Here is a 23,192-nt window from a genome sequence, read left to right on the forward strand (position 1 = left end):
CAGAGTCAGGCAATCCTCAGTCATGTTCAAACCAATAAGCAAAATAGAAGCCAGTCTCTCATTGAAAATCATTTATTTCAAGGATATATAATATCAGCTAACTTCCTTTGTAAGATATTGTTGATCATCAATGGTTGGAAGAATTTAACAATACAGAAAAGAAAGAAAAAGGTGAATTCTGGAAAAAATAGGGTAGGAAAAAAAATTTCTGAATAGAACTGCCTCCACTCATTAATGAGTGACTACAGCAAAAGGGCAAGTCCAAGATTCTAACTTTCATGATAAATTTTTTAACTGTGCTTATGTGAGATCTCTTTATATACTTGAGGGGAGGGCAGAGCATTGAAAAGGGAGAGGTCAATAAGTTTTGCTCACTTCACCGTTTAGCTCACACCCAGTCCTGTGCATCATCATATTAAATCTGAAGGGAAAACATCTTCTTACAAATAAAAAAAAAACACTTTTAGGGTAAAAACTTGAGATTGCTTGTTTCCGCAAGAAGGAACTGCAGGATGAGTGGGATGTGTAGATTTTCTACTAAATAATAAAGTGACTCAGCTAGGTTAGTACGTGGATGCTGCTGAAGAACTTCAGAACGGTAACACAGAAGCTAGGAGGACATTGGCAGATGATAGTAGAAAGGCTTAATTACAGTTCTGCCCGATAGCCACGAGATAAAGACCTGCAGAAGTCCCCAGCACTCTTTTGATATTTTGAAATGGCAGGCAAGAGCAGAGTTCACAGAAGAATCATAAGTCCCCGAGGAAAGGGTTTGAAAATAAATATAAAATTTAACTGCTATCAGAAAAATTATGTTGGCCTACCTGTGATGAGGACAGGTAGAAAGATTTCGTTCGATGAATTGGATTTAAATTTTGGCAAAGGCCAAAACTGTAATTTAATGCCAGTCTAGGAAGTATAGGACTAAAGAAAGGTTGAAATTTACATACAATGACTAGAACAACAAAAACAAAAGAATGGAAATAAGTAGCAGGCAGCAGGAAGAGCAGCTGACAAGTAACCTAGGAAGAACTGTGATGTTGAATCTTGGCAATTCCCACTCCACTAATGAGAAAAATAAATTAAATAAGAAAAAATTTTTATGTGTAACAAATCTCTGCAATGATATTACAGATTAATTTAAATTGAATCCATGTTGTTACCTGTGACAGAAAAGAGGCAGCCGTTTTTATCCCTCTTTTGTTGGTTAAGAAACTAGTTTCTATTTATTAAAAGAAAACTAAGAAAAGCTGAGGTTGCTGAGATATTTTCATCTTTCTCTTTTAAAATTATCCCAGAGTTGCAGTTAGCTGGACTGTATTATCACTATAGCTCCACTAAGTGCAGTTATTTCCCAATATGTCCAATTACTCTAAGTTACCAGAGGGATATACCTTGAAAGCACTTTTGGATTTGTCTAACCTGCAGGAAGATAGAACGCTAGAGGTGTTATGGTGTTTATAACACATCTTTTCTTGTTCACGTAGCAATTTGGTTTTGTTAGGGGAATTGCTTTGGCTTTAGAAGCCAATCAAAAAATATCTTTGTACTTAACACTGGTTAGAAGGATCCAATAGCCAAGTAAATAATGAGTTGAAGCTGGGGAATAAAGGTCTTTACAAGTCATAAATTAATAAAAATCTATATTAGTGTAATGTATTTTGCAAGCCTTTTAATCTCAGAGGGGAGTAAACAAGTTAGATGAATTCCTTCAGTTGTTGCCAGAGAAATATATAATGGAAACAAGAGCATCGGAATGCGGATGACTTAGAGAGAACCCCGGAATGACTAAGTTAGGAAACAACTTCCTTAGTTTATTTCCCATTAAAAAAACCAAAAACCCCAAATTGGTTATGACAAAACACCTTGAACATCTGATTAAACTATTATGAATTTAAGTATGTAAAAAGCTTTGGAAACATGAGGGACTTTAACTAACATTACACTTTTTAGATTTCCAGGAATTCAAAAAAAATTAAAATTTTAGATACTTAAATCGGTGCTTATATAAGACACAAATGTCACCCAGATAATACAAAACTAATTTATATCTTAAATCTTTGATCTTTTATCTTTACCTGCTATGATACTAAAGAGTAAAAATAATATTAAACAAGTGAAAAATAGCCTACAAACACCTTAATTTGATTTTCAAATATTATATAATGTGAATCCAAAATATCTGAGACAGGTCTCTGTCAATTTAGGTTTATTTTGCCAAGGTTAACGACATATCCCTGACACAGCCTCAGGAAGTCCTGAGACATGTGCCCAAGGTGGGTGGGGATACAGTCTGCTTTTATGTATTTTAAGGAGACATGAGACATCAGTTAATATGTGTAAGATGGGCTGGGTGCAGTGGCTCACACCTGTAATCCCAGCACTTTGGGAGGCAGATGCAGGCAGATCACTTGAGCCCAGGATTTCAAGGCCAGCCTGGGCAACACAGTGAAACTCCGTCTCTACCAAAAAATTAAAAAATTAGCTGAGCATGGTGGTGCATGCCTGTAGTCCCAGCTACTCAGGAGGCTAAGGCAGGAGAATTTCTTGAACCCAGGAGGTAGAGGTTACAGTGAGTCGAGATTGCACCACTGTACTCCAGCCCGGTGACAGAGCAAGACTGTCTTAAACACACAAACAAAATGTGTAAGATGTGCATTGGTTTGGTCTGGTAAGGTGAGACAACTCCAGGTTAGAAGTAGATAAGAGACAAAAAGTTGCATTCTTTTGAGTCCTTGATTAGCCTTCCACTAAATACACAATTTAGTCTGGCTCAGTGAATCTGCATTTTTACATAAACAGTAGGGGGAGAGGAAGCAATCAGATATGCATTTGTCTTAGCTGAGCCTCAGAGGGATGACTTTGAAATAGAATGGGAGGCAGGTTTGCCTTAAGCAGTTCCCAGGTTGACTTTTCTCTTTAGCTTAGTGATTTTGAAGTCCCAAGATTTATTTATTTTCCTTTCACATTTCCATCCTTTTCTTTTTAAAATCTTTTGGAGAAAGCATTTTAGAAGAAAAATGAGTCTGGTCTCAGGTTTTGTCTGATCTCTCATGGCTAGTATGGTTCATTCCTAGATGGGTAGATCCCACATTATGAGGAAAGCTCATTTTTGGCAGGTTGTTAAGTCTCATGTCCTATTAAAGAGAAAAATAGGGGGAGGAAGAGAGAAAACAAACAAAAACAGAACAATCCTGGTAAATCAATATAGGCCATATTACTTTGAAGTGGCTTATGTATGTAAATAGGTTGCTGTTATTTTCTTCTAAAGCTTAAGTTGTCTAGCTTCAGTTTGCAGGGCTTTAAAGAAAGCACGGCTTAGTTTTCAGTGATTTCAACATAGGAAAAATAGGGAAAAAAGGAAAAAGAAAGAACAAAAATTAAATTAAAAACATTATTTTGGAGATTTGTAGCCTGGAAAAACTTTAGAATTCAGTCCAAACTGTAGAAAATAATAAAAATTCTAGTCTAGGCAAGACTAGAATCTAATAACAGGTGTACTATAGCTCATTTTGAAACACAGTTTTTCTCTCTCCAGTCTCCCATTTTTATTAAAAACAAATAATAGGACTGATTTGTTTGCAAAAATAAGCTTTAGTCTTATGCTTGGCCTGATTATTTGTATAAAGGGCAGCAAGGATAATTATTTTTGAAATAGGCTTTTAAGATTGGCTTTGATGAAACTCAAGGAATCTCAGATAAGCCTTTTTTTTTTTTTTTTTTTTAGCTGAGCCCAGCCATGAGTTTGTATCCTCAAATACCTATGAGTTGTGTAATTTCCTCTCCTCTTGAGGTCCCAAGATAACTTGGGCCTCTTGGGTCTGTTAGAATGTGACATTCTTTACTTACCACAGGTTAGGAGCCCTATACAGGGACCGTGAGGACATGGAATGAGGCCAGTTTTCCCCAAAGGGCTTTTATTGGCTCTATGGGTTAAGCTTGATTCCTTAAAGGAAAGCATGCTATTCTATTCAAAGGCTTGGTAAAACAACCAGTTTCTCCAATCGTGTCCTGTTGCAAAAGAAAACATTCTTATTGCACTTACACAAATAACTATATTGCCATAAGTTAAGAAAACTCACAAATAGTTTCCAAATTCTGGAGAAATCAGGCAGAGAGAAATATGCTCCAAATTTTGTTTACAGGAGTATACTTTACTCAATTGTTAAAAGCTGTAAATAGCTTAAAAAGAAGTTTTCTTCACTCTGAAAACAAAACAAAAGATCAGCAACATTTTAAGCAAAAAGTCAGAAAGATTACTTCAGTCTTCTTTTAACTCAGTCCATGCAGTTAACTCTGGTCCTGTTTGATGTTCATGAACATTTCAGCTCTCTGAGAGTCCTGAAAGTTTTTTCCTGTATTCTAATGTCACAATTTCCAAAGTTATTAAAAAACCTGCATTCAAGAGCACCCATCAAAGTCCTACAGCTGATTATAAACCACCTTTTGAAGAGGATCAAAACAAGAGAAGTCTTAGGACAGCCATTATTAAAACCACATTTTACTAGCAATTTGTTACTTCTGTGGCATACAACAGTTTTACATAATAATTATAATTATTAATAACATACTCTAAGTCATATTAGAATTATAGGAGTTTCCCATAATTTTGGAACACATACCAATAACATTTATACAAATATAGCCCAAAGAAAACCAAACACCATTTCATATTTGACAATGCTTCCTGTATGATTTCTATACCAGTAAGCCAAATATGTCTCTTTTGGACTTCTGGGGACTAATAGCAAAAAATTAATGAGGACTCAAGTTAGAATTTGACTTTAGAAAGTGTGTCAAATATAAAAAGTTTAAAACACTTGATATCATGAAATAGGATCACTGGTCATTGCAAAATAAGTCATTCATTTAACCAAAGTGATAACATAAAGATTTCAAAAACAGGTGAAAACCTTTATTCTTTGAGAGAAAAGACTTAATTTCCAGAATAATAAGCCCTAATAAAGACAGCATGAGGCCAATTAAACCTACCTTTCAAAATCTTAAAAACAATCCATACAATGCCTATCTGATTTTTTAATCATCTTGACAATAAGATATAATTTCCATAAACCTTGTTTATTATTTGTTAAATTTGAATCTAATTTTTAGAAAATGTTTACTTTGCAAAGTCAATTATTTTTTATTTCTTAAATTTTTCATGCCATCTTTCTCTACTATATTTATTTTAAATAGCTTTGCTTGCTGACTGGGCAAAGGCTATTTTCCAGGCTAGCAAATGCTGTGCCTACAACAAATTAGCTTTTAAAAATCAAATTATACTGATTGCATATTTAGAAGTAGAATATTAAGTAACTTATTTTACTACCAAAAATAGTTCAGAAGAGAAGTAATTGAAATAAAGTCATTATTGTGCCACTCTAGGCCCCAGATTTTAAATTTCAGTGCTTCTAATATTAGCCTAGAGATCAATACCATGCACGTTTCAGTCTTATGGGTGAGATATGGAAGCTGCAGTGAGACGTCTTTCAAAACTTGTAAATAATATTGTCCTTTGAGTGTTGAACCATGAAGTCGTCCCAGAGTGCGGGATGTCCTGATTGATACTAGAAAGCATTTTACTTATAGAAAAGTATCTTTAATATATATTTTTACTTACAAAAAGTAGTTTAGTTATAGAAAGCAATTAATATGCAAAGCCAGGAAGTATTAGCATACTTAAAGGCAAGGTTTAGATTCACCTAAAAAAAAAAATAAAAACTCATATCCAGAAGACATGCTATATGGTGAAAAGAAGAGGATGTACAGTAGCTACTTCTAATGGAAGGAGTCTTGGCTAATGGACTACCCCTTAGGGAGGTTTGTGGCAGATTTTCTAAAACCTGAAGGAGAATTCTTCAAGCAAAGGAGGCTGGAGAATTAGAGACACTAGGCAGCTGGAAGAGGCTTGGGGCAGAGAGGGAGACACCAGGGAAAGTTTGGGGAAAACAGGACTTGTGGGTATCTGAACCACCAAAGACAAGGAGGGTAATGGGGAGAACTGAGCCAGAAGAGGAAAGCAGAACCAGATCATCAGCCTAACCAAGTTTATGTGTGATCCTAAAGGGCTTTACCAGACAGGCTGATAGTGTTATGCGTTAAGTGCTATGTAAGTATTAACTATCATTATATTGCTGATAGTTTTACATTCTTCTCATTTGACATCGTATTCTAAGCACATTCCATGTAATTAAGTATTTCTTAGAAACCACTTTTTTTTTAAAGTTAAATGGCTGCATGGTATCTCAGGCATGATATTTAGCAATTCTATCATTGGAAATTTAAGGTACTTTCATTTCTTGGTATTTAAAATAACCAGTGAAGAAGATGTCTATAAGCTTTAGATCTCATCTTTGATGGTTTCCTTGGGAATTTCTTGTTAAAGTGGAATTATAGGGTAGGAACATTTGACACTTTTAAGTATGCACCAATTTACACTCCCATCATGTTACACAGTTGACCAAGAAAAATTACTTTTTATCCTCACCTAATTGAGAGATGAGAAATGGTTTCTCACCTTTCAAATTTACATTTCCTTCTGACTAGCAAGATTAAAACTTTTTCATGTTTATTAGCCATTTTATCTTCTCTGTCACTTTCTTCACTCACTAAAAGGTGTTAATGTCCTACATGTTGATACGTAAGATCTTTACATATTAGACATGCATCATTTGCTCTAAATACTTTTTGCTAGTTGGTTTTCAATCTTGTCTTTTGCTACCCAGTTTTAAAGTTTTCTGTCTTATCCTTTATTAATACACTCAACTAATATTTATTGAACAACTATGTGCAAGGCATTTTTATAGACACATCATTAATGAACAAAATAGTCAAAAGTTTCTTGGAATGTGGTACTTAAATTTTAGTGAGAGGAGATAGACAATAACTGATAAGCATGATAAATAGGTAAATTATATTAGTTAATAAGTGCTTTGGGGGGAAAAATGGAGGACAGAAGGGGTTGGTGATGGGGATATGGAGGCTGCAATTTTAAATAACGCTTTGGGTAGGTCTTATTGAGAAGATGACTTTTGAGGAAGGACTTGGAAAAAAGAGAGTTATTGTGCAGATTATCTGGAAGAAGAGCATAGTAGACAGAGTGAATAGTCAGCGCAAAAGTCCCAAGGGCTGGAACATGCCTGAAATGTTTAATCAAAGAGGTTGGAGTGAACCAAAGAATGAAGTAGAAAAAAATGAAGTCAGAGAGGTAATGGTGTGTGTATGAAATCATGTAGGCCACTGTATAAGACTTGGGTGAATGGAGGGTTCTCGGCAGAGGGCATGATTCAACTATTTTTTAAAGAATTGCTCTTTGAATGTTGTGCTGAAAACAGAATAGTGGTAGCAGTGAAAATGGTGAGAAGTGGTCTGATTCTGGACGTATTTTAAAAGTATAGTCAACAAGGATTTCTGATGGATTGGATGTAGGGTGAGAGAAAAGAGAGGCATCAAGGACCAGAGGTTTTTGGCCACTGGACTGTGGATTTAGCAACATGGAGGTAATTAGTAATGGTGAAGTAGCAGGGAGTAAAAAAGAATGGTGTCCTGGAAGCCAAGGAAATAACTGGATCAACTGCTGCTAAGAAATCAAATAAGATGAGAATGAACTGGACTGTGCATTTAGCAACACTGAGGTCATTAGTAATGTCTGTGATTTCTTCCACTGTTTTTTACATATTTATGTTATTTTCTATTGGTGAAATGATACATTAATTATTTCTACAATCATTCAACTTTTCCTAACACTATTCATTGAATAATTCATTTCTTTGCTATGTTTGTTTAGACTAACTTCCGATCAGCAAAGATCCATATTCCTTCACCTTTGCTCATTTTGGACTCATATTTATATGGAGTGAGTGAATGGGATTGTGGCACAACTGTGTCCTTTTAATAAACCACATCTAAATTAGTTATAATGGCAAAGCCTTAAGGTTGGGCAAGTTACTACGATTGGCTTTAATGTAGTTTATGCATAGGAGAGGGACAGTCACACTTCCGTTAAGTCACTCAGAAATTGTTACCTTCTTATCAAATGTGTAGTTATTTTCCTCATAGAAGCATGGAGGAAAAAAGGTAAGCATGGAAATCAATTTTTTTGTTACTGAATTATTTCCCTTATTTGACTTTCATAAGGAAATACTCAAAAACCACTTCAAAATAACTCAATTCTCACTCATACACATAGCATTTCAGGACATCATATTTTCAATATTGCTACAAAAATTATTTTTAAGTGCAAATTTTTATAAGTGAAACGATGTCATAATTTCAAATAATTGTTTCATTTTGTTTTGTGTATCTGCAGGCAAGTCAAATGGAAAAACCAAAGCCCTCAATTCAAACGCAGCATCAAATGCAACAAATGAAACATACTATGAAGCTGATGATATAATTCAAGAAAAAACAATGGATGCAACATAAATCCACATTGCTTATTAACTAAAAATTCTGTGTTTTAAGTGCTTACTGAAGAGATGGGGCAAGAAAAATAAAGCATGCATTTGAAACGGTTTGTAATAGTGCTTTTCAAAAATTCGTCACTCACAAAGCAAGACACAGCTGCATTTTTGGTCATTCAGTTACTTTATTAAACGCACATTAAGGTTTTATTGGTTTTCCTTTGTATAAATTTACTTTTATTTGCTAATTAAGATGTTTCTGTATCACATGAGATTATGCTAATTATTCAGGAGAAATTAAATAATTTATCAATAACAAGATAAGCAATCCTATCTCAGTGAAGAACAATGAGAAGTTTATGTCACATTATCAGCATTTCTCAACTTTCTGATACTTACAGGCAGTTATTCTTATGAGATGGTACTGGATAGGTAAATATCAGGGGAACTGTCTTATAAACTAGAGGTGACTTGTTCTTAAGTCTCTTAGAAGTCAACCCACATCTTTTTAGATTTTTCTGGGCACAAACAATATATTCAGTAACAAAAAAATCATAATGTATAATCTGTACAATATTTTGTTTCAAGAGATAAGCATAACAAAAAATCCTTGGCTGATATATTTCCTAAATAATCTGTATAATGAAAGCTACAAAACAAATGAGTTCCCTGGTCCCACCTAATGCTATCACATTAATATCACCTAGAAATCTAGAAATAAAACTAATTTCTGCAAATTATAATTTTTAAAGATTTTTATTCATAAGTGTTTTCTATTATAACACAGACCTGGTTTTGTAATAGAATTCAACAGAAAAAAAAAAGGGAATGATTTTAAGCAGCTCTACTGAGCATATCTACTATGTCCTGTAAAGTTTTTGTAGTCAGAAAACTAGCATTTCAGACAAGATCTGGCATATTTAGGGTGGTATGGCCATAGCCAAAAACTAGCATTTCAAAATGTGCTGAATACAGCTTCTCTGGTCTGATATATAAAAAAGAATACCTTATTTTTCTTGGGCATGCAAAGCTCAGGGTTACAAACTTTTCGTCATTAGCCTGTCAAAATTTCTACCAAGAACTAAGGTTATCTTCTAGACGAGAACTAACAGAAATTTCTGTGATGATGGAAATGTTCTTTCTATATCCGCTCTAATATGGTAGCCACCAGTCACATGTGGCTACTGAGCACTTAAAATGTGGCTAATGCAACTGAAAAAATAAAATTTTTCATTTATTTAATTAATTTAAATAACGCTATGTGGCTATACTGGCACCATAGTTCCAGATCACTATTGCAACAACCTACTGCCAAAGTTGAACTTCACATTCAAAAAGACAATTTTGCAAATGTTTAAATATTAAAATTGCTTAAAGTATATGTTAAGTTTGAAAATTAAGACATTTCCATTATAAAAATGACATTTTACACGGCCATAAAAACAAAGAATTTTCACTTATTTTTTGTGAAAGTTCATAAAGCTTTTATGGGTGCTTCTTGATCTTTGATACAACTTTGATTTTAAAGTATCCCAGAAAATTTGCTATCTTGATATACAGTAACTTAATAATATTACCATATTGTCTCAGGTGAAAATCTAGGTTGAGAAAAATTTAGTTAAGGCATTGGCACCATTCTACTTTTGTTGCTCATGGGCAAGGACTATAAATGGCACAAGAAGCAGGAAACAAGACAGAGCTAGCAAAAATACTCACTGCCCCAACTCCTCCCAATTTGTGAGAAAGGCATAGTGGGGTCAGGCATGACTGGATGCATCATGGGTTGTGCTATAGAAATGACACCCCAATTCTCTGCCACTCTACCTATTTTTAGAGGAGTTGGGAGGAGATATTGAGATCAGAAGACTGGCCTTCGCAACTGGGATTATTGTCACACTGGCATAAGAAACCTACTGTTCTTGGGCACCCAATGTCCAGGAAGTTTTGGTCTCAGCACTAGGATCAGCTGGAGTCCTTGAAGCACTCCCTGCTGAGCTAGCTTATCACTAGGTTACCTGAGGTAGAACCACAGGGCTCATCCAGTGGACCAACTGGTATGTCTCTCTGTAACTCTGAAGCAGTTGTGCTTCACAGGTTAAGCCAAATTTTAAAAGCAAGGGGCCTTATTAAATTACAGCACATTTTGTACACTGAAAAATATTCTAAATGGTTTTTTTGGACCTAACAAATATTAAAATAGTGATAGAATTTAAGTCAGTCAAAAATAACCTAAAATACAATTAAGAACAAAACACATCTCAAAGTATGTACATGTACATGTAACTCTGGGGATGGGTCTAATAAAGAATACAGTAGCTTTATGTGTTTTTAGATGATTTAGGTTACTGTGTAATTTTTGGAAATGAGACCATAGAAAGAAATGTGAGTCTAATAATAGAGCCTAAAATAATCAAATTATATTTTATGTAGCCTTCTAATGAAAGCAATTTCATCTTTTAAAAATGGTGGGATTAATCGGATTATGAAATTGATAAAACCAAACCCTAATAAAAGTCATTTGTTTCCTTAAAACCTTTTTTTTTTTTTGAGATAGAGTCTCGCTCTGTTGCCCAGGCTGGAGTACAGTGGTGTGATCTCAGCTTACTGCAACTTCCACCTCCTGGGTTCGAGTGATTCTCCTGCCTCAGACTCCAGAGTAGCTGGGAGTACAGGTGCCTGTCACCACGTCCGGCTAATTTTTGTATTTTTAGTAGAGACAGGGTTTCGCCAAGTTGGCCAGGCTGGTCTTGAACTCCTGACCTCAAGTGATCCGCCCACCTCGGCCTCTCAAAGTGCTGGGATTACAGGCGTGAGCCACTGTGCCTGGCCCCCCTTAAAACTCTTTAATGGTGTCTCATTGCTTACAGATTACAGTTCAAGCTCCTAAACACGGAACACACGACTCCTTCCTCCTGTTCCTAAGAACTTAAAATGGTAGTCTCAATTCTTACCACTGCCTGCCTCGCCTATGATACACCAGCAACACCAGATTGCTTGTAATTCTTGACAAACACAAAACACAGCTCGTTTTACATCTGGTGTTTGTTCACAGTACTCAATCTGTCAGGAACTGCCATAACCCTCATTCTTATCCTTAATCAAATTGCAATTCAGTCACTACTTTCTCTAGGTAGCCTCTTCTAATTTATCCAGACTACATTAGGTACCCCTGAGTTTCTATAAACTCATGTTCATGTCAATTACTGCACTAATTATCTAACGGTGTATGCTCTGGTATTTCTCCTACCAACTACACTATGAAGTCCTTCAGGGAGGCAAATGTGTCTTACTTATCTCTGTATCCCCAGGACTTAGCACAGCATTTGCCACGTTAGGTACTCAATAAATATTTGTTGAAGAAAGGATTCAATAGCATTTTTATCAACATTATTAACAACTCTTCAGCCTAGTTTACTCTGAAGGTAAACTAGGGTTATATAATTTTAGATACAGTTGTAAATACAAACACATATAGTTGTTTTACTTCTCATTTATTGTGTTTTGACCTCAGAGAACCAAAGATGTAAATGGAGATGTATATTAAGTATGAAGAAATAGGGATACCTCTGAGAAATATCAGCCAACACATGATATGCAAAAAAAAAAAAGGGGAAATTGTGTGGTGAGAAGGTCCATCAACCCAAAAATAATGGCCATAAAGTGCCAGATAATCTAGTTCCAGATGCAAACCTAAATATAAATTCTGTCTGCATTTGGTGAAAATGACATGCATTAGGTTGTAAGAATATGAACCAAATATCAATTATCTGCTTGAAGAAGTTGAATGTGTTTAACTGTTATATTAATAAATTCAACCTTTACTATTATAGAATGTTGTTTATAATAATTTCTAAAATGAATATTGCTTGAATTTTAAAATATTGATAATTATATATATTAAACCTAGAAGTGATTTCAGAGATAATCTGGTACAATATTTTATAGATGAAAGACACCAAGGCCCAGGGAAACTAAGTGATTTTGTTCAAGATCATACAGTAGTTAGAATGACCAGGACTGTTATGCTGCTAAATTCAGTTTTCCTTCTGGTACATACTGCCTGGGAGGGAATTTCATTAATTTTCTTCTAAAACGTATTCATGAGATTTGCATCCAATCTCAATAATAGTATCATTTTAGAAGAAAATTACTTCAGCGAAAATAAATTTTTATTCAATTTCATAAACTATGCTAAAATTATGGGAAATTTACTTAGAAATACCAAGATAATTTCTGGGGGGAAAATTACTGATCATTAAAATATTTTAATTTGCATACTACATTAGTTAACGAGGAGTGACTTTTGCTCTTCTCAATCATTATTGTGTCACCATTCAGAAACCTAATGAGCCAATTTATAATCTCTACAATTAACAGTAATAAAACTTACAAGTAATTAGCTATTTCGCTACAATTACTATCATTTTTAACTATCTTACTCAATGGAATGAGGTTATTGCCTTTGTAGCATTTTCTAATTATTTTTTAATATTTTATTTTACTATTATTTTTTCAAGGCTAGTCAAGTCAAGCAGTGGGAGTAGAGAAACACCACTGCACTTGGGCCAGCCTCGTTTTTAAAAAAGCTTTATATTAAAAACCGATTTTTAAAATCTTGATAATCAAAGAACTATATTTTCAAAAAACTAGCAGCAAAGGCAAAACAAATCCCTAAAAACCTACTGGCTCTGTATTTTTTCTCCCAGTAACTGACTGACCTATTTAAACAAAATCATTTCCTTTTGAGAGGCCCAAATGACTAAATTAGGTTATGGAAAGGCTGAAAGGTGAGAGCTCTCATGGCTGCAATGCTATTATAGAAGAGGGCTGTGGATACAGCTTCCCTAGAATTTAAGCATGGATAAGCATATGTTAAGAGGAGTTATAAGGCTCCCTGAGTCTTACTGAGGGTATCCACATTGGGTGCCAGGTGAAACAAGAATCAGTAAACCTTTCTAGCCTGTGAGGTTAAGTATACTTAGCTGATTTCACTATCATGAATTCACCTGCAGCCGTATCTGTAGGTTATCAATTTGAAAATTTCTAAGTGCACCATAGTGAGGTATTTGCAATCTTTGGTGCTGTGCCATGACATTGGTTGATGTTTGATGCTTCTACAACATAAGCATTTACTTTAGTGGACATAAGGGATACCTAAGTATTAAGCAAAGTGACACTGATCAATGTGAAAATAGAAATTTAAAAAACATATCTACTAATATGTGTTTGAAAATGCTTACCCATATAAAATTTCCATTATTATATAAAGGCTTTCATGATGCAACTCCCTGGCTCTTAAATTTTAAAAAGTACAGAATAAAATACTTAATTATTTTTTTGACACTGCTTTTGAGGTTGCCACTAAAGTAAAAGAGAGAAACACCTCAAACTGGTCATTTATGAAAACATAAGTTCAGTGTGAAACTTGCTTTAAAACTACAAATTATGTCAGACAAAATAAATATATATGCTCACATTTATAAAATTTTCCACAGTACTCATAGAAACAAGCTTCATAAAATTTACATACTGAATACAATAAAAATCAGTTCTAATAAAGATTTAGCTATCTTCCTAAATAAAAATTTCTGTGTTTGAGGTATCACTGTAAGACATGCCAATATGGCACATTTGTAAAACAACCCAGGAGTCTATCCTAAAAATCACGACCAACTCAGCATCATCTCTGCAGACTTACTAACAGGCTGAACTAATCTCTTTATACAAGAAATATTTTAATTATTACAAAAACAAAGGAGGCAGGTACTAGAAATTCTGCATTTCATAGAAGAGTAAAACTTTGTTAGAGATATTTTCACGATCATCTACCTGCAGACACCATTCATTTAAAAAGTCCTAGTCAAGACCATTAAGCAGCTGCATCTTCTATGACTTTGAAAAAAAATCCCTAGAGATTTAAAAAACTGAAGAATTTCACTATCTTTAAAAGATATTATATTATAGTATATAAAGCTATTAAATTTCTCTGTGTCAAGAGCAAAACATTACCCCTTACCTTGCTTCATCATTGGAAGGTAGACACCTGATTCAGCAATACTCATTAACTGCTAGGTAGATGAACTGTGTTGATGGCAGTAAAGCCATTTTACAATCAACTTATGAAGTAGTAACACTAGCCAAACACACAGAGACACAAATACCAAAAATGATGTGTTTAGTATACACAAATAGCTATACTTGGGGCATGGCTATCAAGTAACAAGACTGATTTAATACTTTACAGTTATAGCACATTAAAAATATATTGCCAGAGGGATAATGGTCCCAAATACGAAAAATGTCTATATGGAAAAGGCTGTGATTTATTGCAAAGCATAATATATAGCAAATTCCAAGGAAGGGCAAACACATTTTAAAAACAAATTTTTAAATTTAATGGCTTAAGCCAAAGTCTCAGTTACTTTCTGGAGAATTCAGAACTATTAGGGGTAGAAGAATGCTTTTCCTTTTTTCTCTTCTTTTTTTCCTTTTTGTGATGTTTCCCTTTTTTTGATTTACTCTTTTTTTCTTTTTTCTTTTCTTTCTTCTGATATTTTTGTTTCTTTTGTTTTGAAGTGTCCTCTTCAGTGGAACTGGATGAGTAAGACCTATGGATAATAATACATACTGACTGAGAATTGCATTTATGACTGATAGATAAATTTCAGTGGGATTTGAACTGCCTTAAATTCTTCTTGGAGTAAGGTAGAGAGTATAAACATAAACTTAAAATATGCTTCATATATTTGCATTCCCTTAAAACGATGAATTTAGAATTTTTGCTGCTTGGTCACAGAAACTAACAAAACTAGTATCTGTTCCACTCAATACTAGTAATGAGTTTTAAAGTCAGTAAGGATGAAATTTTTTTTCTGTGATTTTTGGTTTTTCATGCAGTCATATCATTCAAAATCCTAAAAGGCAAACAAAGGGGTATTCACCAAGCCTTATTATATTCACTTATATAATAACTTCGCATATTTTCTTAAAAGTGCCTCAAAAGTTGCAATTCTCTATTTTAAAGGGCTATAATTGTACGTTCATATGAATGAATGAAAGCTGAAAGTTAGCAAAATAAAAGCACTCTTGGTAATTCTTCTGATTTTTCAAGTACTTGGTCCCTCTAGACGGAGAGTAATACAGATGAATACTTGCATTACAAAATAATTTTCATTAGTTACAAAAGGATGCTTTTATGCTATATATAAATGAAAAAGGATGGGTTATCATTGTGCTTTTGAAAAATATTAATCTAATACTAAATTGGAAAAATTGGTTCGATTCCTTCCTCTAATATTCATTAAAAAAAGAAAAAGAAAAGAACAGAAAACCCTATCTTTTAAGATCTTACTTACAGAGATGTGCAACATTCTACCTATACTCAAACTCAAAATATGAGTGACAAGACAGAAACTGAGTTAATTTAAAATGTAAAAAAACGTATCTAAAGAGTTAGTTTAGTGATCTAAATATTAGGAGTTAAAACTCAAACTAAGAAAATCTGAGATGGATATAAAGGAGGTGCCAATGTAAATTCAGGAGACTACAGGGCTCCAAGGCTATTTTGTGTCTGTATAGTGTGTGAATTCCTTGACTGCCTTCCTCCGTTAGTGACTCAGAGTTTTCCCTTATTTTTGTAATGTTGTGTTCCTTTTTCCTCCTTGTTTGTCTACTTACTTAGACTTCCGATCATCTGTTAAAGCTTATTTTCTCATGTATTCTCCTGCACCCTTGCCTCTTCAGTTGTTCTTCTCAAATCTTGTCTACTTTCCTGTTTTAAAGACCCTGCTTGACTTGACCTCTGGATTCTGACTAAAGCTTCTTCCCTGCCTGCGCTTTTTTCTTTAGCTTTTTGGTCCTGAAGTTTTTTTTTTTTTTCTTTTTTTTTTTTTTGAGACGGAGTTTCACTCTTGTTGCCCAGGCTGGAGTGCAATGGCGTGATCTCGGCTCACTGAAACCTCCACGCCCCCGAGTTCAAGCGATTCTCCTGCCTCAGCCTCCCAAGTAGCTGGGATTACAGGCACCCACCTGTAATCAACCGGCTAATTTTTTTTGTATTTTTAGTACAGATGGGGTTTCACTGTGTTGGCCAGGCTGATCTCAAACTCCAGACCTCAGGTGATCGACCCACCTTTGCCTCCCAAAGTGCTGGGATTATAGGAGTGAGCCACCGTGCCTGGCCTGAAGTCTCCTTTTTAAGGCAAAATTTCAGGCTGTGGCATAGCAACACTTTCAGGGGGCACTATCTCTGCTAAGTGTGCACAGAAAAGTTAATTTAATTTCAGGTTTGTGATGCTCCAGGTAAAGAGGCCCAAATAAATAATCTGTTACTATAAAAGAAATATTTGGGAGGCTGAGGCGGGCGGATCACAAGGTCAGGAGATTGAGACCATCCTGGCTAACACGGTGAAACCACCCCGTCTCTACTAAAAATACAAAAAAAATTAGTCGGGCGTGGTGGTGGGTACCTGTAGTCCCAGCTACTGGGGAGGCTGAGGGAGGAGAATGGCGTGAACACAGGAGGCGGAGCTTGCAGTGAGCTGAGACTGCGCCACTGGACTCCAGCCTGGACAACAGAGCGAGACTCTGTCTCAAAAAAAAAAGAAATATACAGATGTACCTCAACTTACGATGGAGTCACGCCTTGATAAATCTATCTAAAGCCGAAAATACACAAAATACACCTAACCTACTGAACATCATAGCTTAACCTGGCTGCCCTTAAATATGCTCAGAACACTTACATTAGCCTCTAGTTGGGCAAAATCATCTAACACAAAGCCTATTTTATAATAAAGCATTGAATATCTCATGTAATTTATTGAATACTGTCCTGAAAGTGAAAAATAGAATGGTTGTATGGGTACTTGAAGTACATTTCTACTGCACCATCATAAAGTTGAAAGATCATTATCAAACCACATAAATTGGGAACTATCTGTATCAGAATTTGGAAGACTATCAGATATCGTTTCCTATGAGCAATCCATCTTGCTGTGCTAGAACAAATGATTTAATAATACGTTAACAGAAAACCCTGAGCTCTACATTCCTATTTGTTTTTATATTAAAGATTATTAGTTAACTCTTAACACTTGAAAGTGGGCTACTTTTCCAATTTATAAGATACCTGAAATATTAAAATACATGTATTAAATGCTCTATAAAAACTACAAAGTGGCAGCCCCTGGTTTCTACAATCTATTCTGTATGAGAACTGGATCTAAACTAGAAATAATTATGGTTAAGTGCTTTTAAAAAATGCCTGTATGTGCAAATTTATGCTAGTACGAATGAAACTGCACTCATTAACAAGAGAAGTGGCCACTTACTACTTTCAATAATTTCTTTAACCAGTTAGTTTTTAAAAGAGTTAATAGTAAAAATGCACAGGTGGCTGAAGACTGGAAGGAAGTTGTGATGCTAAAAATTCCTTCAGGTCTTTCACAACCCATATCAGCCACCATATATATATATATATGAAATTGTCATGCTAAATATATATAAATACAAAGGTGTGTGTATGTATGTGTGTATGTGCATATAATTACATATATATATATATATATATATTTTTTTTTTTTGGTGGGCGGGGGGCAGATAGGGTCTTGCTGTGTTGCCCAGGCTGGAGTACAGTGGTGTGATCACATCTCCTGGGCTCAAGCAATCCTCTCACCTCAGCCTTCCATGTAGCTGGGAACACAGGTACATGCCACCACACTTGGATAATTTTTTTTTTCCTTTTTGCAGAGATGAGGTCTCCCTATGTTGCCCAAGCCTGTCTCAAACTTCTGGGCTCAAGCCATTCTCCTGCCTTGACCTCTCAAAGTGCTGGGATTATAGGCATGAGTCATCGCACCTGGACAGCATGACAAGTTCTATTAAATTCTATTAATAAGTTAATTTATTAGCCATGGTAATATTACAAGAATACAAATATTTTAGTCAATTTCATGTATATGAAGACAAAATATATATTAAGAGTTTAAACTTAAGCTCAATGAAAAGCTTAGTTGTTGAACAAAAAATATTAAATTAACTGTATTATACACAAAAAATAAAATTTTATAATCCATCCTAAACTCCTAGGCCTGCTTTGTTTTTTAAAATGCTGTTAAAAAAATACCTTTTCCTTTTTTTTTTCAATTTGATTTTTTCTTTGCTTTTTTCTTTTTTCTTTTCCTCTTCTTCATTTATTCCTGTGGGGGAGAGGTGAGATGAAAAAAATCTGGTCATCATGATTCTATATATTAATATGGCACGTATATATGTTAAAATTTTAGCTATTGGTGAATTTCACTGGTTAGGATATTGTACTTCTTTTGTAATAATTTTCCCCTTTCTTAATTATCTTTATCCATTAAAAAACTCATAAAAGTATTAAATGTTTTTTATAAACATTTCAAATACTAAGTCCATCAGGTAAAAAAATGCAAGTACCCCACCTCTAATTCCCATAGGATATCAATGCCAGTGGTTTGATGGGTACCGTTTGGGCCTTAAAAGGCAGAATACTACAACAGTGCACAGTTTTAAAATTTTCTTTTGCAACAAAATTAGGATCATGCAATACGTATTATTCTCTAACTTGTTTTTTAAATACACTATTTGGTGTGTATTCTTGTAGGCATTCTTTATATAAAACCAAATACACACACATTTACTCATAAACACATAGTTGCATGTAAGTTCCAAGTATTTTTTGCCTTTGAAAAATGTACTGTCACATATATTTTGCAGCTTTTTTTTTCACTTAACATAGGAGATATTTACCTTTGTCATTAAATATATATCAATATCATTATTAAACACAGAATAGTGTTCCCATTAACCATATTTTATCAATTTCTACTTTCATTGTTAGAAACAATAAGCAATGGAAATCTCTGTACATATAAGAAGTATTTCTGGGTGACAGAACTTGTTTACATACATTTAAAGAAAAAGCAGGCTGGGCGCGGTGGCTCATGCCTGTAATCCCAGCACTTTGGGAGGCGAGGCGGGTGGATCATGAGGTCAGAAGTTTGAGACTAGGCTGGACAACATGGTGAAACCCCATTTCTACTAAAAATACAAAAAATTAGCCAGGCGTGGCGGCAGGAGCCTGTAATCCCAGCTACTCGGGAGGAAGCCTTGGAGTTATTTGGCAAGGTAGAGAACAGACATCAGTTTGTCTCATAAAGTCCTAGGAGATTCTTATTGACCACACTTTATTCAACAAATATTTACTAAATGCTTATGTGTCAAGTCCTGTGCTATGTACTGGGTCTTTGCTATGCATGATCCTTGCCCACAGGGAACTTATAGTTAAGTGGTGAGAAAGAAAATTAACAGGCAAAGATAGCATTCTAAGTGAACAGCAAGGATAGTGCATGTCAGGAAGAGGAAATTGGTGCCAAAGCTCCAAGGCAAAAAGAGTTTGGTGCATTCTAGAAACTAAGAAGAGGTTGTTGCAGATAAAAGGGGAGGGGCAACTATGAATAAGAATGAACATGAATGAGAACAGATGAACAATATCATAAATACATGTAGAATACCTTAAAATGAGAGGCCAGAGAGGTAAGCAGGAACTTGCTTATTCAAGACAATGAAGGCGGCAGTAAGGATTTTACATTCTAAGTGAGATGAACTGTGTGATCGGCAGACTTACAAGGTAAATGAATTGGAAAGGGCTAAGGGGAAAAGGCAGGGGAATAATAAAGTAACTGGAGTAGTGCAGACCAGAGATAGTGGTGTCTTGAATAAAGGCAGTGGAGGTGATATGTGTGTGGGAAGGATGATGGAACGAAAGGAATCAAGGATGACCACCAGGTTTTAAGCAGTGCCACTGATTAAAATGTGGATTGGTGGGAAGTGGGTAGGAGCCTGAAGGACAATTGTGGGTGGGAAGTAAAGATTTCAATTTTAGACATTTGAGATCTAAAAGACCTGTTTGACATCCAAGTAGGTAACTGAAGTAGGTAGTTTGGTATGTGATTCTGAAGTTTAGAGATTAGTCTGGACACACACACTAATCAGCTTATAGATAGTATTTAAAACTATGGGGAATAAATAAAATCATTTAGTAAGAGAATGATGAGAAAAAAATACAGGGAGTAAAGCCCAGGAAGATCATCTGCATCTTGAGGAACTCCAACATTTACGGGCTGAGAAGAGCAAGAAGAAGAGCTGTCAAAAAGACTGATAAAGAAGGGCCACAGGGTTGGAAGAATACCAGAACCAAGAAGTAGGAATGTTGAAGAGAGGGGCTACCTATCAAATAGTACCTAAAGGCCAATTAGAATGTGGATATAAAAACGTCAAATAGATTTGGCAAAAAGTAATTAAAGACCTTGACAAGTGGACTGAAAAACAAATGGAAATAAAAAGGTAGAGAAAGTAAGAATAAATAACTTTGATGAGACGTTTAGCTAGAAAGCAGCAGAGAAATGGAATGTTAGCTAGAGGGATGCAAAGGATCTAGGGAAGAACGATGGGAAAAACAAGAAAAAAAATTGATGCTGATTGAAATGATGATGCAGAGAGGGGATAACTGAAGGAATAAAATTCTTGAAGAAAAGAATTCATAGCAATTATGGTAGGGCACGCCTTTGAAAGGAGGGACAGTCCTTCCATTTTAACTGAAGGAAAGAAAAGAAAGATGGATATATACATGCAAATTTGTGGATTCAGTAATTGGAAGCTAAGATGCTCTCATTTGATGTCTTCTATTTTGTCAATGAAAGAGGGAGTCATTAGCCGAAGGAGGAAGGGAGAAGTGGAAAAGGTATAAAATAAGTATGTGGAGTGAACTTGCAAAAATAAATGCAAGCTGAGATTAGGGATCATGAATTTATAGAAACACCAGTCTGCCTCTTCACCTTTGCACTGCTGTAAGGGGATCAGCATGGAGAAGGCAAAGAGAGGTTCATCCATATATGGGGTTTTGCTAGATAAGGGTAAAAGATAAAGAAAGGAGTAAGGCAGTTACAGATATTTACAAAAGAATAATTATGATAACGTATGATGGAATCTAAGCTAGATAAAGGGAAGACTAACTGAATGAAAGTGGTGGGTCAATAGCCTGAGGGTCTTTACATTAAATAAACTGGAAAGATAAGAACTTGGAGTAAAAAGCGTAGAGTGTATGACATTAATTTTGGAGGCTGAGAACAAGGTCCAGGGTGCAATCATGGAAATGTGAGGCTAAGGTGAAGAGACAGAAAAGATCATTTTCAACGATAAGGTGGAGAAGATGAGTTAGGGTGTTGTCAGGTCATTCACAGGTCATCTAAGAAAGTCTCTAAGAACAATGAGAGGACTTGAGATGAAAAATAAGACAACTGAGAGTTTGAGGCTGGAGGATCGCATGAGACTCAGAGTTCGAAACCAGCCTGGTCAACATAGTGACACCATGTCTTTATAAAAGAAAAAAAAAATTAGCCAGGCATGGCGGTACATGCCTGTAGTCTCAGCTACACTGGAGGCTGAGGCGGAGGATTGGTTGGGCCCAGGAGTTTGAGGCTGCAGTGATTCCAGAAGCCACGATTGCATTACTGAACTCCAGCCTAGACAACAGAGTGGGCCCTTGTCTCAAAAAAAAAAAAAAGGACAGGAGTCTTAAAATAATTGTGAGGAATGGCCTGAACTAGATATAGGAAGACAATAAAAATGGGAAGAAGCAGGAAAGCCAAATGACAGGAGCCTCAAAAGGGCATTTTGCTAAGACAATATGTTGATGATGTCTTGAACATATAAAAAATGTGGGTTATTAAAGACAATCAGTGAGAAGTATGTAGTTTAGAGAACTAAAAATGTAATTAAGGAAAAAAAAATGGCCAGACCAAAGATAAAATGTATTAAGAAGGAAAGCAGTCTTGAAATTCCAAGAACTATTTTTAATGCCTTCCAGCTCTCAGTTATCTCTCTTCCTTTCTGGGTGTGGCGCTGGCCACCTCTTTCTTGCGTGCTATCAGCTAAGGTGTCAATGGTTGGCATACTAAGTTGGAAAAAATGATTAAAGGCAAGTGAAGAAAAAAGGATGGGGGAAATAAGGCATTTTTTAAAAAGTCACATCCAATGACAATGTACATCTGGAGACTCAGAAATTGTACAAATCAGTACTATAGGCTACTTATCTCTATTTCTAGTATCCAGGATTTTGTCAGTTATGCCAACAGCTTTTTAGAAAACTGGTCAATGCCATTTGTCCTGAAAAACTTCTCTCCATTATGAGAGAAGTACTAAAACAATGCAAGTGATGAAATGCTGGGAAAGATTCTATACTATTTAAGCAGAATGAATAAATGATTTTTGAAGCTCACCTATTTCAATTACATGAAATACTTGGAAATAACAAAACACTCTATCAGCTCAGGTTCGTATTTGCAAATGACATGACAATTTACACAGATATTCCCAAGGAGTCTACAAAAATCTAGAATTAGTGAGTTCAGCAAGAAGAAAAAATAAACATACAAAAATCAATTTATTTTTATTAGCAATGAACATGCAGAGAACAAAATTAAAGATACAGTATCATTTATAATTTTCCAAAAAAGTATATAAAACATGTATAGGACTTATATGCTGAAAACTACACAGTGCTGATGAAAGAAATCCAGGAAGTTCTAAATAAAAAGACACATCATGTTAATGGATCAGAAGACTCAACAAAGTAATGACGTCCACTCTCCCCAAACTGATATACATATTTAATGCAATTCCTATTCAAAATCCTAGCAAAGCTTTCTGTAAATATAGTCAGGAGTTTAAAATTTTTATGGAAATGAAAAGGAACTAAAATAGCTT

The 23,192-nt window shown here is 35.1% G+C and overlaps 2 protein-coding genes across 3 annotated transcripts in view; one reads left to right on the plus strand and one right to left on the minus strand.

Moving 5' to 3' along the window:
* The window catches only part of SHISAL2B (shisa like 2B), a 25,411-nt gene extending 13,386 nt beyond the window's left edge, over positions 1 to 12,025 (plus strand). The window contains exon 3 of the mRNA XM_002815600.6: positions 8,309 to 12,025. Coding sequence (XP_002815646.4) covers positions 8,309 to 8,424 — 116 coding nt within the window. The 3' untranslated portion in view covers positions 8,425 to 12,025. The remainder of the gene's footprint in view (positions 1 to 8,308) is intronic.
* Positions 8,568 to 23,192, minus strand: part of SREK1IP1 (SREK1 interacting protein 1) — a 50,519-nt gene continuing 35,894 nt past the window's right edge. The window contains exons 4-5 of one of the 2 annotated variants that reach the window (XM_054556406.2): positions 18,529 to 18,601; positions 8,568 to 15,010 (exon numbers count right to left, since the gene is read on the minus strand). In XM_054556406.2, the coding sequence (XP_054412381.1) occupies positions 14,821 to 15,010; positions 18,529 to 18,601 (263 nt within the window). In that variant the 3' untranslated portion in view covers positions 8,568 to 14,820. The remainder of the gene's footprint in view (positions 15,011 to 18,528; positions 18,602 to 23,192) is intronic. The other variant, XM_009240744.4, reaches the window with a different exon arrangement.

Source organism: Pongo abelii, chromosome 4 (assembly GCF_028885655.2).
Source record: "Pongo abelii isolate AG06213 chromosome 4, NHGRI_mPonAbe1-v2.0_pri, whole genome shotgun sequence".
NCBI classification, from domain to species: Eukaryota; Metazoa; Chordata; class Mammalia; order Primates; family Hominidae; genus Pongo; species Pongo abelii.